Source organism: Amblyomma americanum, chromosome 9 (assembly GCF_052857255.1).
Source record: "Amblyomma americanum isolate KBUSLIRL-KWMA chromosome 9, ASM5285725v1, whole genome shotgun sequence".
Classification (NCBI taxonomy): Eukaryota; Metazoa; Arthropoda; class Arachnida; order Ixodida; family Ixodidae; genus Amblyomma; species Amblyomma americanum.
This window is the reverse complement of record NC_135505.1, coordinates 114,632,312-114,649,663: the sequence shown is the minus strand read 5'-3', so window position 1 is coordinate 114,649,663 and position 17,352 is coordinate 114,632,312. Positions and strand designations below refer to the sequence as shown.

The window sequence follows — 17,352 nt, the reverse complement described above, 5'->3', positions numbered from 1 at the left end:
TACTTCTCACTCGAACGTCAAGATCGCTATCTCGACAAAAGCGTTTCGCCTCCTGTGTTTCGTAATAAGGCCGGGGGAGGAGAAGGAGGAGCGGGGTGAGGAGAGGGTGGAGCAATGAATAAAAGAGTCTGACACAGACACTCTCGCTGGCGACCAGGAGGCTCTGTACTCAAACACGAGACGCCGACGCAGGCCCTGACTGCGTGTCGCAACCCGACGTTTTGCTCATGTCTCCTCGGCCTGCCGCGTGACACAGCAAAGGGATGATTAAATGAACCCGGGCAAACATTTACGATCTCGGGGCGAGCCCACAAGGTTGACAAAATGCCGCTTTCTTCTTTGTCATGCGGGCGCGGTGGCGCCGCCGGCGGTAAAAAAGTGAGATGAGGACGAGATGTTTCTTCGTACAGGCTTAGCGGTTACGTCAGACTTCTCTCGATCCCCACGTTTGCTGCAATCGCACCGAAAGCTTGATGGTAAAGCTTAGAGTGTTGTACAAGGGTTTTGTTTTCAACGCGAAAGCTTCGCGCGCCGTGAACATCGCCAGCTTCGCTGGAGTGTGGCAATCGCTGCAGTATTTCCAGTGTGAAAAATAAGTAGCGTGCAGTGTAGTGTGACCCGAGGCTCCCTTTAGCCAATTAGCGCGAGGAACTCGCGGAACTGGTCACCTCCCCGAGACAGCGGTGAGCGTGATTGGCGCAAGGCGCCTTTTACAACTTATTCACGTATAAAGATGAGGTGACGACATCCGCCAAGTCAGCGACCAGTCGCAAAAAGTTCTTCTTCAGCTTGTTAGAAAATCATTTGAACATGTAACCAATTGAATCGCACGTTTAGCACCTTTGGCATGCTGCACTGAACTTTTCGGGTAGCACGCAGGAGGCAATATTTTCATAGCTTGCGGGGGCTTTCGCAAACTCGGAGTTTGTTATTTCTCTGTAACATCTACTCGATTTACCGCCAGCATCCTTGCGGAATTCGTTACGCAGTAATGATTTGTGTTTGGGTAAGAGAAAACACAATGTGAGCTACGCCTGCCTTCCTACCCTTAAACACATAAACATTCTCCTGTTATTGACATCGCACCCGAAACTCGTGCAAGCTCAAACTATAGGATGCTGCCAGATATCTGGTGTAAGTGAGGCTTATCAACTGTAGCTATGGGATCGGAAGTTGGAGGCAATGATAACTGGCACCGTCGTTCGCGCGACTGTGTAACGACATACTGCGCATGAATACAAAGCTGTCCTGTGATGGGTGCGGGGAGAGACAACATAAAATGCTTGACTTTTCTTTTCTCTCTTGGAATACTTCGCAGATTCTCGATGACCAATAGTCGATGAGCAGTGATCAAAGTCGGTGATCGATAGAAGGAGCCGATATTATTTTTTCACTATATAGAAAAACATTGCTCGAATCTTGCTCAAAGTAAGCAAAAAAGATTGATTAAACCGACTAACAAAATTACGGTAGTCATTGCGGAAATAAAATCCGAGTGAAAGAGAATCATAAGGTCTAAACGATTTACAATATCAGTTATTTAGAAGCGAGAAAACTGTTTACCATCCAATAAATGCCTGCTATTTTGTAGTCAGCTGATATATTACTCAAAAATCATTTTTTACATTGACGGATGCTTGCCTTGCAAGCTGGAATCGACAAAATGAGACCAAATTACAAAAACTTGCTTTAAAATCTGGCATACAGCGGCATGAAAGAAATTAAACACTCATCAGTGAGGCGTAGAACAGACATCCTCGGCGTGCTGAGTTAGTTAAAAACAAAAAATATTTTGAAAGAGCATTGCAGAAAAATTTAAGCATTGGTTCATTTCATTAAAACCACTTGGAATCGTCATACGGAGAAGAGCTGCGAAATTTCTCCAGTCGCTTTAATCACGTAATAGCATTGACCGGAGGATGAGGTAGCAGGTGGGGTTAGCCGTGCGGATTCTGCCGACACTTTAATGTTAAATGACTTCAACAAATCAAGCACATACCCCAGTCCTGACTGATGCACATTGCTATAAACACAATCACTCATAACAGTCAAAAGTCAACCCCTGCTGTCACCATCTGGAGTCCAGATACGGGTCCTGGAGGAACTTTGAAAGTAGGCGTGAAGCTTCCTTTCTACAAGACTGTTTTCCGCGTGGCTAGACAATGTAGTAAAGGTAACTGTGAAGGGCTCCTGTATTCTTGAGGGAAGCGAACGACACACAACTTTCCGCGTTGTACACTGGACAGCACGTAAGAAAATGGTCTAAATCACCGCACACACCCGATGTGGAACAAGGAACAAAGCGGAGACGATGCCAGACCCGTCCGATACATCCTCACAGGGGTACGAGCGACGCGTCCATTCGCTGGTAATGCTTCTTCATTCTATAATAATAAGCACGTTGACGCAAGTTTTCATAGTATCGCACGATAAATTTAAAAACTAAAGCTTACCAGCACTTTCAAAACTAGTGTAACCTAAGTTCATCAGTTCAATGAGCACAGGCTACGCGAAACCCTGTAGTCTGTTTCAGTTACTAATATTTGACGAGTGTTCTTGCTTACTGAAAAAAAAAAAAAAACTGGATGCATGTTTCACTTAAAAGAAGCCTCTTTGAAGAGACGTATGAAATAAATAAGTAGCAAAGTATGAAGACAACAAAAACATAGTACCGGCCAGTCTCTATTTCTCACAACCTTAGAAGGCAGAAAAGAAAGAAAGATCACGTGACAAAAAAGAGGAAATAAGAAGGGGAATGACATTCTTGTCTTTCAGGCTTCGTTTTCACCGGGTAGTGCAAACTAGCCCACCAGGTCAATTGAAGAAGAAAGAATGAAAGAAAAGTGAGGTGGAGAAGAACGAATGCAAGAAATTAAAACAGAAGGTATGGTAGAAAGAAATAAAGAAATGAAGAGAAAAATCAAACACAGAAAAGGAGAAAGAACTAATGAAGGTGAAAAGAAAGGAAAGAACAAAGAAAGAAAGAAGAAACGAAAGAAAGAAGAAAGGCAGGTGGAAAAGAATCAATTAAGAAAGTACGATTGAAAGAAATCACGAGACAATAAATCAAGTAATAAATAAAGGAAGTAAAAAAAGAAAGAAGGAAAGAAAGTGAGACGGAAAGAAAAGAATGAAAGAAATTAAGAGAGTATAGCTGAGAGAAATAAACACACAATTATTAAAGCAATAAAGAAAGGAAGAGAAGACAAAGAAATGAAGAGGAAAAGAACAAAGAACAGAAAGAAGAAGCACGGAAAGAAATAAAGAAGGAACAGAAGAAAATAAAAGGAAAAGAAGAGGTGATAGAAATTAATAAAAATTAAGGAAGAAAGAAAGAAAGAAAGAGAAAAGTAAAGAAATTATGAAAGGAAGAGAAAAGAATAGACGAAATAGAGAAGTAAGTAAGGAAGGTAGAGAGAAAGGAGATAACGAAGGACAGACGAGAGGAAGGAATAGAAAAAGAAGGAAAGAAACAAAAAAGAAAGAAGGCAAGGAAGTAAGTGAGGTGGAAAAGAAAGATTAATAAATAAGAATTTACGGCAGAAACAAACAAATAGAGATGTAATAAAGCAGTGAGGAAAGGAAGGAAAACAGAAAGAAGGAAAGAAAGGAAGGAATAAAAGAACGATATAAGGAACGTCAAAAGAACGAAACAAAAAGAAAGATAGAAGCGAAGAAAGAAAGAAAGAAAGAAAGGAAGGAAGGAAGGAAGGAAGGAAGGAAGGAAGGAAGGAAGGAAGAAAGGAAGGAAGGAAGGAAGGAAGGAAGGAAGAAAGAAAGGAAGGAAGGAATGAAGAAAGGAAGGAAGGAAGAAAGAAAGAGAAAGGAAGGAAGAAAGGAAGGAAGGAAGAAAGGAAGGAAGGAATGAAGAAAGGAAGGAAGGAAGAAAGAAAGAAAGAGAAAGGAAGGAAGAAAGGAAGAATGAAGGAAAGAAAGAAAGAGAGAAAGAAAGAAGGAAAGAAAGAAAGGAATAAAAGAACGATATAAGGAACGGCAAAAGAACGAAACAAAGCAAGATAGAAGCTAAGAAAGAAAAAAAGAAAGAAAGTAAGGAAGGAAGGAAGGAAGGAAGAAAGGAAGGAAGAAAGGAAGGAAGGAATGAAGAAAGGAAGGAAGGAAGAAAGGAAGGAAGGAAGAAAGAAAGAAAGAGAAAGGAAGAAAGGAAGGAAGGAAGACAGGAAGGAAGGAATGAAGAAAGGAAGGAATGAATGAAGAAAGGAAGGAAGGAAGAAAGAAAGAAAGAGAAAGGAAGGAAGAAAGGAAGAATGAAGGAAAGAAAGAAAGAAAGAAAGAACGAGAGAAAGAAAGAAAGAAAGGAATAAAAGAACGATATAAGGAACGGCAAAAGAACGAAACAAAGAAAGAAAGATAGAAGCGAAGAAAGAAAGAAATAAAGGAAGGAAGGAAGGAAGGAAGGAATGAAGAAAGGAAGGAAGGAAGAAAGAAAGAAAGAGAGAGAAAGGAAGGAAGAAAGGAAGGAAGGAATGGAGAAAGGAAGGAAGAAAGAAAGAAAGAAAGAAAGAGAAAGGAAGGAAGAAAGGAAGAATGAAGGAAAGAAAGAAAGTGAGAAAGAAAGAAAGGAATAAAAGAACGATATAAGGAACGGCAAAAGAACGAAACAAAGAAAGAAAGATAGAAGCGAAAAAAGAAAGAAAGGAAGGAAGGAAGAAAGAAAGAGAAAGGAAGGAAGAAAGGAAGGAAGGAAGAAAGGAAGGAAGGAAGAAAGAAAGAAAGAAAGAGAAAGGAAGGAAGAAAGGAAGAATGAAGGGAAAAAAGAAAGAAAGGAATAAAAGAACGATATAAGGAACGGCAAAAGAACGAAACAAAGAAAGATAGAAGCGAAGAAAGAAAGAAAGAAAGAAAGGAAGGAAGGAAGGAAGGAAGGAAGGAAGGAAGAAAGAAAGGAAGGAAGGAAGGAAGAAAGGAAAGAAGGAAGGAATGAAGAAAGGAAGGAAGGAAGAAAGAAAGAAAGAAAGAGAAAGGAAGGAAGAAAGGAAGGAAGGAAGAAAGGAAGGAAGGAATGAAGAAAGGAAGGAAAGAAGAAAGGAAGGAATGAAGAAAGGAAGAATGAAGGAAAGAAAGAAAGAGAGAAAGAAAGAAAGGAATAAAAGAACGAAATAAGGAACGGCAAAAGAACGAAACAAAGAAAGAAGCGAAGAAAGAAAGAAAGGAAGGAAGAAAGGAATGAAGAAAGGAAGGAAGAAAGAAAGAAAGGAAGAGAAAGGAAGGAAGAAAGGCAGGAAGGAAGAAAGGAAAGAGGGAATGAAGAAAGGAAGGAAGGAAGAAAGAAAGAAAGAGAAAGGAAGGAAGAAAGGAATAATGAAGGAAAGAAAGAAAGAAAGAGAGAGAGAGAGAAAGAAAGAAAGAAAGAAAGAAAGGAAGAAAGAAAGAAAGGAATAAAAGAACGATATAAGGAACGGCAAAAGAACGAAACAAAGAAAGATAGAAGCGAAGAAAGAAAGAAATAAGGAAGGAAGGAAGGAAGGAAGAAAGGAAGGAAGAAAGAAAGAAAGAGAGAGAAAGGAAGGAAGAAAGGAAGGAAGGAATGAAGAAAGGAAGGAAGGAAGGAAGGAAGAAAGAAAGAAAGAAAGGAAGAGAGAGGAAGGAAGAAAGGAAGAATGAAGGAAAGAAAGAAAGAAAGAAAGGAATAAAAGAACGATATAAGGAACGGCAAAAGAACGAAACAAAGAAAGATAGAAGCGAAGAAAGAAAGAAATAAAGGAAGGAAGGAAGGAACGAAGAAAGGAAGGAAGGAAGAAAGAAAGAAAGAGAGAGAAAGGAAGGAAGAAAGGAAGGAAGGAATGAAGAAAGGAAGGAAGGAAGAAAGAAAGAAAGAGAAAGGAAGGAAGAAAGGAAGAATGAAGGAAAGAAAGAAAGAAAGAAGAGAAAGAAAGAAAGAAAGAAAGGAATAAAAGAACGATATAAAGAACGGCAAAAGAACGAAACAAAGAAAGAAAGATAGAAGCGAAGAAAGAAAGAAGGGATGGAAGGAAGGAAGGAAGGAAGGAATGAAGAAAGGAAGGAAGAAAGAAAGAAAGAGAGAGAAAGGAAGGAAGAAAGGAAGGAAGGAAGAAAGAAAGAAAGAGAAAGGAAGGAAGAAAGTAAGGAAGGAAGGAAGGAAGGAAGAAAGGAAGGAAGGAATGAAGAAAGGAAGGAAGAAAGAAAGAAAGAAAGAGAGAGAAAGGAAGGAAGAAAGGAAGGAAGGAATGAAGAAAGGAAGGAAGGAAGGAATGAAGAAAGGAAGGAAGGAAGGAAGGAAGAAAGAAAGAAGGAAAGAAAGAAAGAAAGGAAGGAAGGAAGGAAGAAAGAAAGGAAGGAAGGAATGAAGAAAGGAAGGAAGGAAGAAAGAAAGAAAGAGAGAGAAAGGACGGAAGAAAGGAAGGAATGAAGAAAGGAAGGAAGGAAGAAAGAAAGAAAAAAAGAGAAAGGAAGGAAGAAAGTAAGTAAGGAAGGAAGGAAGAAAGGAAGGAAGGAAGGAATGAAGAAAGGAAGGAAGGAAGAAAGAAAGAAAGAAAGAGAAAGGAAGGAAGAAAGGAAGGAAGGAAGGAAGGAAGAAAGAAAGAGAGAGAAAGGAAGGAAGAAAGGAAGGAAGGAATGAAGAAAGGAAGGAAGGAAGCAAGAAAGAAAGAAAGAAAGAGAAAGGAAGGAAGAAAGGAAGAATGAAGGAAAGAAAGAAAGAAAGAAAGGAATGAAAGAACGATATAAGAAACGGCAAAAGAACGAAACAAAGAAAGAAAGATAGAAGCGAAGAAAGAAAGAAAGAAAGAAAGAAAGAAAGGAAGGAAGGAAGGAAGGAAGGAAGGAAGGAAGAAAGGAAGGAAGAAAGGAAGGAAGAAAGGAAGGAAGGAATGAAGAAAGGAAGGAAGGAAGAAAGAAAGAAAGGAAGAAAGAAAGAAAGAAAGAAAGAAAGAAAGAAAGAAAGGAAGAAAGGAAGAGGACTATGCGTGAAGGTGGGCCCGAAGCACGAAGCTGATATAATTAAGTACTTTATTTGTATATACAGCTACTTAAAATTTAAAACTGCACTCAACCTTACACAACCTTGCGTGAGTTACAAGCATAGACTACAAAGAGAACGCGAAGCGCTCTACTTTGTCTGAATTTCTGGGGCGTCCCAAAAAAACGAAAAAAATTTCTATTTCAGTGCTTAAGCGAGAAAAAAGATGGAATTGGGGTGGGTGGGCGAGGGAAACACACTGCAGAATGGGGCAGTAGCTTGGTATTTTGTTTATTAAGAGCAACGATCTTTTGCCTAAGTAGCTGCCCGAGTCGGAAACCTAAAAGAGCCCATCGTTTTCCACAGCGCTACGCTAAAGCGTAGACAACGAAAGTGGGGCAGCCTGGGTACAAAAGAACACGTGCTCAACGCATCGTTGGCTGGCAAACCAAGCGTGCCAAGAAGTAACATCTGTCTCCATTCTTTATGGCGCCGAAGACACGGTGCCGTCCGTGATCAGGACCCCCCGGCATCTTTCTCTCCCCTTCGTCTCGTCACTGCCTGGACTGGAAGAGATTGGCCCAACTTTTCTTGATGGAAACCTTCATCAAGAAGCGAGGGGGTTTCGTAAGCCTAGCATAAACAACGAAAAGTTCGCAGATTGAGAGGCGTGCGATAAAGAAGCGGGAACGTTAAACGAAGTCTCGAAACTTTTGGTATCCGCCGTATACTGCCGAACTTGTCGGTGCCGTTCATAAATTTTGCACGATGCCAGGCCCAAATGAGGTGGATTATTGACCGCTGGCGAGGAGTAAAGGGGGAGGGGCAAATGTGGGTGGCTCGCCCTAAATTGAACTTGCGCTTTTTTCCCGCTAGCCGAAGCCATAAAACGCGTCGATAGCCAGTTTCTTTTACGCAGCAGACCAACTCGACTTTCAAAGGGAACGGGCGGTATGGAGGCGACACTGAAATTCTCTAGCCCCTTTACTGCTCCACGCTCCACTTCTGTCTTTCTATTTACGAATCGCTACGGCGCTGTGAAAGAAAAAAAAAGGAAAATGGGGAGGGGGGAGTGCAACGAGCTAGCGAGAGAACGCGGACGGCGAAGCGTTGAAGCGGCGCTTGGGCTGAGTTCATAACTTCACATCAGATGGCGCGAGTGGGTCAAAGACGCTCGCGCATGCGCCTTAAGCGGCCAACGCACGCCGCGGCTTGCAGACGATGGGGCTCATTGAGCAGACGACGCGGCTTCGGGAGTGCGCCTTCGGGCTGGACGGCATGGCGTTTCATGCGCAGGCAGTTTCGCTTTGGTTGGGTCCGTGCATTTCGCGCTAACTGTTCGAGTAGTCGACAAACAACGGATCCACCTCAACATCACTGTCAGCACTCGCCCAAACCTGATTCCGCAACAACATGGTGCCCTTGATGTTCTTTGTAATGGTAAGTGAGAGTCAGTGTTTTTTATCAAGCCGATTTGCTTCTCTAGTGAAGACCAGAGCAGTACTGAATGATTTACAACACGCTTCTGTCGAGTGTCTGTAATTGTTTTATTTTGATTGTAGGTACTAGTCTGAATCAGATCTTTATCAGGCAGTTCAGAAGTTGATCTAGTTGGCACTATTTGTTGAATGGATCTGAGAGAAGGCTAAATGAAAAAAGTGCAAAATTTCGCACAGTGGTAGTCATTTGTTTGTCCCGTGATGCCTCACAATATTGTTTCCATAAACTTTCTAGTCTTATAGAAGTTTGACATTTAGTTTTAGCCTCTGTTTTATGCTTTTTGCTACGTTTGAACACTGATAACGCGGGGGCAAACCAAGGTGTCTTAACTGTAACACGAGTAGAGCATTAACCACGGATATAAAGCGGTATTAGTGAGAAGCTTCACTACTTGCGTGAAGCTGCTGGGCTAAGTTTATACATGCAATATTAAACCTACGGCAGGAGCGACGAGTTCGCGCAAAACCATCACGCGATAAACCTTCCTCCTACGATCTATAACCGAGAATAATCAACTTCGTGAACGGTTATTTTACGTACATCGCCTTGGGTTCAATAAAGACCCTGGCAAGTTTCTGTCCTCACCCGCTCAGTTTATTGACTTTCGCCGCCGTGTCATAACTTCGCCCATAAAACACTTTACACACTTGGAAAGCACTTTCGGCTTCCGCCGCTCAGTAAAAAAAGAGGGCGCTCAGGATATTCATTGAATGAAAACTTCTCTCACTGCGGTAGTGGAAGAAGTGCGTTAGTGGACCTATAAGGCTGAAAAGTCAAGCATACCGAGCAGTTCTTTATTACCCGGTATACATTAAAATGAATACCCTATAGCAAACTGTTTGTTGAGAAACTTGTTTTGTTTGATTGTTTTGTTTTTTTTGCGATGAGAGTTTTTCCACCTTTTTTGCTCTTGCATACAGATTTTAGATTTCCACACTAGATAGAGACAGCACGTCGATTGTAATTCACTGATTCATAAAAAAGTCTTTCGTTTTTCCATCAAAGAGAAGAAAATTACACTGCTTTCGCAGTTAGACAAGAAGCACATATCCCGCCTGACAACTGTCGCCAAAGAAAAGGTGGTTGTACTGCGGACAACCGCACGTGGGCTAATTTAACTGGTGGCCTACCTATGCGTTCACCTCAGTTCCTTGTCGGAGTAAGGAGGGGTTTCACTCACTTCTTATTAAGCCAATATCGAAGGAACTGTTCCGAAGTTATTTTCCGATTATGTTGTTTCTCACGCAAGCACAACGTATTTTGTTTGCTTGCATAAAAGTATTGTCTTCAGATTTAGTAATAGGACAAGGGAGTATCGCTGGGCCAACTGGACAAAAACGAAAATAACTCATTTCGGACACAAGAAGGACACAAGCAAAGTTGTGTGTCCTTCTCATTTTTATCCCCCTGTTCTTAACCCTGCACATTCCATAACAGTGATAAGATAGAGGTTAACTTCATTAAACGCTAAAAATGGCGGCAGAGATTTGCGACTGGCTTTAAAGCTGTTCTCTTAATCACCAGCAACGTTTCGATAAAGACGTAACTGGTGTTGCCACGCGATTTTTCACTACGTCCTTTCCACTAAATTGCTACGTTTTATGGTTAAAAAAAAACTGTCTTGTGCGTTCATTATTCTTTCCACGAGGACCCCTTTTTTGAAATCCAATCGCAGCAGATGTCTTCCTCCTCGATTTAACTTAACCAGTGAGCAGAGAAAGCAGTGTGAACAGCGGCCTTACGTAATTTTCAAACAAGGAGTCGTATTCTCGAGAGTTTCTAAGCCACTGAGGCATACTACAGTGATGCTTGTAGAGTAACTGGCCAGCGCTGCTGACAACTGAAAACTGAACGAGTGAGCAGAGAAGAGGATTTGGTACGCTCTAGAGATTTTCAGCGCGAGACGTACTAGAGTGGCCCGAGTCATGTTCGGTGACCTGGAAGTTTTTGGAACGGATAGTAGATACAAAGACGTCAGTGTTCACGAACCAGCGCTTGGGGAATACGAGCAGACCACGACACGAGAGCAGGGCTTCTATTACAACGAGTGCATGTATTGGTCTTTCGCTTGCTTGCTTCTTTTTTGCATTATGGGCGCCTTGTTTTTTGTGCTCTCAATTCTGGGAGTGCTATGCGCATGCTACAATTCTTTCTTTCCTTTTTTCCTTCTTTCTTTCTTTCTTTATCTCTTTCCTTGTTTCTTTCTTACTTCCTTTCTTTCTTGCTTTCTTTCTTTATTTCTTTCGTTATTTCTTTCTTTCCTTCTTTCTTTATTCGTTTCCTTCTTCCTTTCTTTATTTCTTTCCTTGCTTCCTTTTCTTCCTTCTTCCTTTCTTTCCTTCTTTCTTTATTTATTTATTTCTTTCCTTCTTTCTTTATTCGTTTTCTTCTTCCTTTCTCTGTTCCTTTCCTTCATTCCTTTCTTTCTTTCCTTCTTTCATTCTTTATTTATTTCCTTCTTTTTTCTTTCTTTATTTCTTTCCTTCCTTCTTTCCATCTTTCTTACTTTCTTTCTTCCTTTCTTTCTTTCATTTCTTTCTTCCACTTTTCTTTCTTTTCTCCTTTCTTTCGTTCCTTCTTTCCTCATTTTTTCTTTCTTTATTTCTTCCTTTCTTTCCTTCTTTTTGTCTTCCTTTCTATTCATCTTCCTTTCTTTCCTTCTTTCTTTCTTCCTTCCTTCCTTTCTTTTCTTTTTCTTTCCCTCTTTATTTTTCTTCGTTCTTTTTCTGTATGTATTGCCTTCTTTCTCCCTTTATTTCTTTTTGTTTGCATCTTTCCTTCCTCCTTGATTTCTTTTCTTCTGGCTTTCTTTCTTCGTTTCTTTTCCCTCTTTCCTTCCGCCGCTCTTTTTGTTTATAGCGACAGCTTCTGAGCTCCCATTCCTCATCAGTTTCAAGTCGTAGTAGCAGTTATATGTCGTAGCCGTCTACGTAAGCAGTGGCTTCGTTGCTGTGGCAACCACTGGAAGGGTCGTTACCGTAGAATGAGAAAAGTGTGATGTTTGTGTTTCTTTGTGAATTTTTTGTGATTTGTGTTTCTTTTGGTGACAGTTGCCCGCCTGTTGCTTTCCTCGTGTGCGGCTTCATACCAGGAAAAAAATAAAACAAAGGCCATATTATCAACAATACTAACTACTATTCGATTGGTAGTATTAAGACTACTAGTACTACGAATAATATTAATAAAGCCTTCACAATAATCGCTGGAAGAGACATAACATGGTATCAAGCGAAGATACATTAAAATTAGTTGAATATATCAAGATATGAGAAGCACAGGTTTGGGGTTAAAAAAGTTGTGACAGGCCGGCGTCGGAGGAGGTAGTTTTGACCGATTTTGAAGATATTTAGGCGTTGAAGATGGTCAAATGTTTCTCAATGATGACATAGCGATGATGATGATAGAAGCACAGGTGATGATGAAGAAATATTTTTTTTCGGTAAAACCTGTGGATCGCTAGGGGTTACGTGAGCAAGAATTTTGTTATCACCGTCAATTGGTTCCGATATCTTAACAAGCAGCCATTGAGGGAGATCAATGAGCCAGGTTATCGGTAAAAAAATTATCACTAAAAGGAATTGTTTTCTATCGCTTCAAAGCGACAGCCCGGCTTACTACCGAGCAGATATATTAGAAATCAAAATGCATCCTTCTTCCTAACAACGCGGATCTGCAGGCGGACTGCGTGAGCTTTTATAATAACTAAATGTGTCACATTAACTGCAGCAATCAAGACGGGAACGTTACAGCAAATAATAATTTTCAAAACTAAATAAACAAGTGTTCGCGTCATTAGTTAGCCTCGAGCAAATGGAAACGGTGCCACATAATACGACGTCCAGAACTTGACGGTCACCAGAATCAAACAAACTTCTGTGTTCTAAGCGCTCTAGTCTGCAGCTGATTCAGGTATGTGCGCAGCACAACAGAGCCGGGAGGAATGCATGAGAAAACACGAGGAGGAGAATTTGATATTACTTTCGCAATGTTTGCTTGAGAAAGTAAAAATGATGTCGCTGCTTGCGTTTGTAAACTGCGCTTGAGCTCCTGCGTTCATTTTCAGCTTCGCAGCTTGTGGCTCCGCAATGGCAGTTCCGTGTAAACAGCAACGATTTGCGTAATAACGTTTCCGGCGTTTTCTCCGCTTTCCGCTTCAACTCGCGAATTTCGCGCGCATTCTCCACCGCTTTCCATTTCCAAAAAAGAGTTTGACAGACACACATCCGCGCACACGGAGAAAAAAGCTGGTGCTTAATTGCTGAGTAAATACTCCTCCGCTGTTTATGGACGCGAAAGAAAGCTGGATTTCAGAGCTGACACGAAATTAAGTTCGCAGCACACCACAGCTGTCGAGTGACGGCAGAAAACTTTGCTTTATAAATTGCGCACGCATTTGAATCCTTAACTTTGTCGATTTTTTTCCTCAGCAGAAGAATTCTTTCTGACTTTTCACTGGCGCTTCCAGTGGGGCATTACGAATAAGGTAGGTTGAATGTGCAAACCTCTACACAACAGGACAGGGGAAAACGAGGTTTCTGATTTTACACACAGTGTGGAAAAAAAAATAAAATGCCAAGAACTAATTTTAACCGCGTAAAAAGATGGTATTCAAGGGCGAAGGCAAAGAGGTATATTCATTGAATCAAGTGATGAGAAATTATCGGTTCACTAAGCACGAAAAAAAATTGTTGAGTCTTCCGTCTTCTGCCCATTAAGTCTAACTGAGCACAAAGGCGATGCTCAGTGCATTTAGGCACTTTGAAATTCAGGAACATCGTCCACATAATCAGGGGCGGAACGTTCACGTGACTGCGTCCGTGCGCCAAGGTTCTTTGGTCCGGCTTCGGCAGATTTGTTTCCGGAAGTGTCGAGCTTGTTCTTCTTGTTATCAGCGATGTGATTTTGGCTCGCCGCAACGTCCCTGAAAATGGAGGCAGCGTGGCTGAAAAGGAGAACAAAAAGCTGCTCTGACAGGCAGGAACAAAGCAAGAAAGAAAGGAAGGAATAAAGAAGAAAAAAGAATTAGAAAGGAATAAGCGGCACCTCGTTATTGCGGGATTCAGGCTCATAACTTATGCAGATTTTCTGTGTCCCGGCTCGAAGCTCGGACGAACGTCGAAGCCGAGCCAGTGCTCTGTCTTTCATGTACTCGTACTTCCATCTCTCTATTTCGCATACCGCGAGCCACTCCTTAGGTATGTCGTCCTTCGAACTTGGCTTGATTGCGGACAGTGGTCGAACTCGGCTCCTGTTTTAGTTTCTCAGTTTTTCCTTTAAAAAAATGGGCACGCAAATAATTGTGCACAAAAAACCGTGCTTCAGTGACGCAGGAAATTTTCCTCTTTCCACAGGTCTGTTTCGCCCATGGTCATTCATTCATTCATTCATTCATTCATTCATTCATTCATTCATTCATTCATTCGGCACCGCGGTGGCTCAGTAGTTATAACGCTCGGCTGCTGACCCGAAAGACGCGGGTTCGATCCCGTCGCGGCGGTGGAATTTCGATGGAGGCGAAATTCTAGAGGCCCGTGTGCTGTGCGATGTCAGTGCTCGTTAAAGAACCCCAGGTGGTCGAAATTTCCGGAGCCCTTCACTGCGGCATCCGCCGTAGCCTGAGTCGCCTTGGGACGTTAAACGACCCCAAATCAAACCATCATTCATTCGATAATATAATTATATATGATGCCGAGAAAAAATCACCCAATCACCACGCGAAAAGAGAATTTAAATGTTGAAATGGATGCATATGAGTTAACTAAAAGAATCGTGTCACTGTGAAAATAATTGCTGGCAAAACCATTTCTCAAATAGCATAGGCTGAGGAAACTCAGTTCTCCGCCAACTTCTGCAAAAACTAGTGCGGTCAAGGAAGAACGACCGTTTTTGAGGCAGATTTCCAACATTTGGTCATTAATCGATCAAGGCCTCGTTGACGTGATACAAACTGATGAGAAGACCGAACAACTTTTGTGATCTTGAGCTCTTGTTGTTTGCGGAAAAGTAATGGTGATTAGTAGCAAATTCAGAGACGACTGAAAAGTTTTGCTAAAAAGAAAAAGCTTTCCTTAATAGGGTTTTGATTGATGAGTTTGTATTCACAGGCAACGAGCTTTTCAGGCTGGTCCTGGACGCGTTCATGCAGGCTACACAGGTTAACGCACCAACGATCGCATAGAACGTCGGCGTGCCGAAGTTGGTGTGGTTTGTTTGTTCAACATCCTGCATATTTTGCAAGCAACATTTCAACGTGAAAGGGTTGACGGAAAACAAACTCCGCGTATTATCACTGGCAACGTTTCTTCAGTACTGGCTCTCTATTTAGAAAGTAAACTTATCGAATCGAAGCGTGGCCGCGGGTAAACAGAGTATGTCGGCCACTTACCTCTATCCAAAGCAAACCTATGCTTAGCGAACCAGTGCTGAACTCAGTCTGAATGACGAAGTAGATAACGAGCGCCAGACAGACTTTGCATGACATAATAAATTGCAATCGTGAGTGGGCGTCTTTCACTTCACTTAACTGAAAAGTATATACAAGCAGTAGCAAAAGTTTACAAGATGCGGGTCTGTAGAAAGAAACTTTTTTCATACCTCGTCATACAAAGGCATCGTATTATATTCCTGTGAATATTAGGATATGTTAAGGACAACGCAGCGAGCCATGGAAAGGAAAATGTTAGGTGTAACGTTAAGTGAGAGGAAGCGGGCAGGGTGGGTGAGGGAACAAACACGGGTTAATGGCATCCCAGTCGAAATCAAGAGAAAGAAATGGGCTTGGGCAGGGCATGTAATGCGAAGGCAAGATAACCGCTGATCCTTAAGGGGAACGGAGTGGATTCCAAGAGAAAGCAAGCGTAGCACGGGGCGGCAGAAGGTTAGGTGGGCGGATGAGATTAAGAAGTTTGCAGGCATAAGTTGGGCGCAGCTGCCAAAGGACAGGGTTGATTGGAGCGACATGGGAGAGGCCTTTGCCCTGCAGTGGGTGCAGTCAGGCTGACGATGATGAAGAAGAAGAAGATGATGATGATGATGCATCCACTGGCGTTAATACAATCGACTGGATTGTGAGGTAGACGTACAATAACGTGTTCTTAAACACACGCAAAACGTAAACTTGTGAGCCCGACTGCTGACGTCGTCAAGCATGCACATGCATGTTTGTGAGTGTGTTCTTAACTTTTCATTAAATCATGCTTCACAACCAAACAGCACCTTTAAAACGCAAAGCAGGGCAACTGTAAATCAGCTGATTCATGTCCTCTTCACATACTAAATTCTGAAGTCTGGTTCATAATGTGGAGCGAGCATTGTTGGCACTTTTTTATGTAATTATTTTATTGCAAGCGCGTTCAGCGGCTTCGACATAGTATTTGTTAGGCAAGAAGATTGATTATAAAGGCCAAAAATGAGAGCAAATTGTCAAATGTCTGAAACGCCCGTTATCGATAAATGAACCGATAGCAATTATAATTCTCCATGGCATGAGAGGACGCTGAACCATCCTGACCACGGTAACCAATGAGGACCGATTCAATACTGGAACTAAAGCAGGGCGATGATTTCGAAAAAAAAAGTAAATAAAAGCGATCTACTCGGCTTTACTGAGTCCCTGTCTTAGTCACTACAAAAATGAAACGTTTGAAAAATTCATTGTCACGCAATAGCGTAGAACTCTCACCAAGGAAAAATCCGGCACCGTCCTGAGTCGCCCAAACAAATCCTGATTGAATGGCGGGCAGTGACATCATCAGGGACGTCATCAGAGCGGAGAAGTACCATTGGAGGGAGGAGCGTCACATTACCAACCAGGCAAAAACGTCACAAGACCAGAAAATGCCTATTGACGGGAGGGAAGAGATCTCACCACATAGTGAAATTAGATGCTCCCGTGTTTTCATTGCACAAATGCCTGACCATCTCCATTCAATAGATCAATAATTAGAGAATGCGAAACAGTACGCTCACAAATAGTTCCCTGTCAAGTTGGGAATAAGTGGTACCATATCAGGGAAATTCGTTAAATATTTTCTCTTGGCATTCGGAGCATGCAAAATAAGGTTTCAGCAGATATCAGTGCGGCGTTGAGAAGACATTTACAATGAATAAAAATTGTGCGAAGCAATAAGTGCTTTAAATTTAGCAAAAATCTCAGCATTAGTTAAATTATTTAAAAGCACCTGCAATTATATGCCGACTAGAAAAACTCCCGATTTTCTTTAGTCGCACTGAACACGACATCGCACTGACTTGCAACTTGTCTTTTTTAAATTCACCCCAATAAGAAAAAAATACTAATTTAAAATATTGGACAAATTTCTACTAAGCAATGTCAAGAGGGGCACAGCTAGCTTCAACGACCGCAATCTTCTCGTAACCACCTGCAGCCTATCACGCCTACGGCTATTCTATAGGTTCACCAGTTAACGTTCGCAGGCTGAACTGGCGTGGTTTATAGCAGCGACCGTAATGTTCGCACGAAGCTCGTTCAAGTATATTATAGTCAAATTAGTTTTTGAATATCCTTCAGAGCTCCCAAATATTGTTTGTCAAGTGGAAATCGTGTTTGCTAAGACTGCTTCCGAACCGTGCTTATTAACGATGGTTACCGGCTAACGATAGATGCTTACGACATTTCGAACAGCTATACGTCGTTCTTGAAAACGCTGCACCATTTGCCTTGAAGCTGTTAACTACAGTTTAATTTTCACGCGGCGGCTGAGTGGTTACGGCGCTCGGCAGCTGGCCCGAAAGACGCGGGTTCGATCCCGGCCGCGGCAGTCGAATTTCGATGGAGGCGAAATTCTAGAGGCCCGTGTGCTGTGCGATGTCAGTGCACGAAAGAACCCCAGGTGGTCGAAATTTCCGGACCCCTTCACTACGGCGCACCGCATAACCTGAGCCGCCTTGGGATG

At 42.0% G+C, this 17,352-nt stretch overlaps 1 protein-coding gene across 2 annotated transcripts in view; it reads left to right on the top strand.

Annotated features, from left to right (window-relative positions):
- The window catches only part of ktub (Tub domain-containing protein ktub), a 116,116-nt gene that overhangs the window by 28,394 nt on the left and 70,370 nt on the right, over positions 1–17,352 (top strand). The window contains exon 1 of one of the 2 annotated variants that reach the window (XM_077636985.1): positions 8,161–8,377. The exons of the other annotated variant lie outside the window; for it this stretch is intronic. Within the exon in view, the coding sequence (XP_077493111.1) occupies positions 8,351–8,377 (27 nt within the window). The 5' untranslated portion in view covers positions 8,161–8,350. Of the gene's footprint in view, positions 1–8,160; positions 8,378–17,352 lie in introns of those variants that run through there. 2 annotated transcript variants of the gene reach the window in all.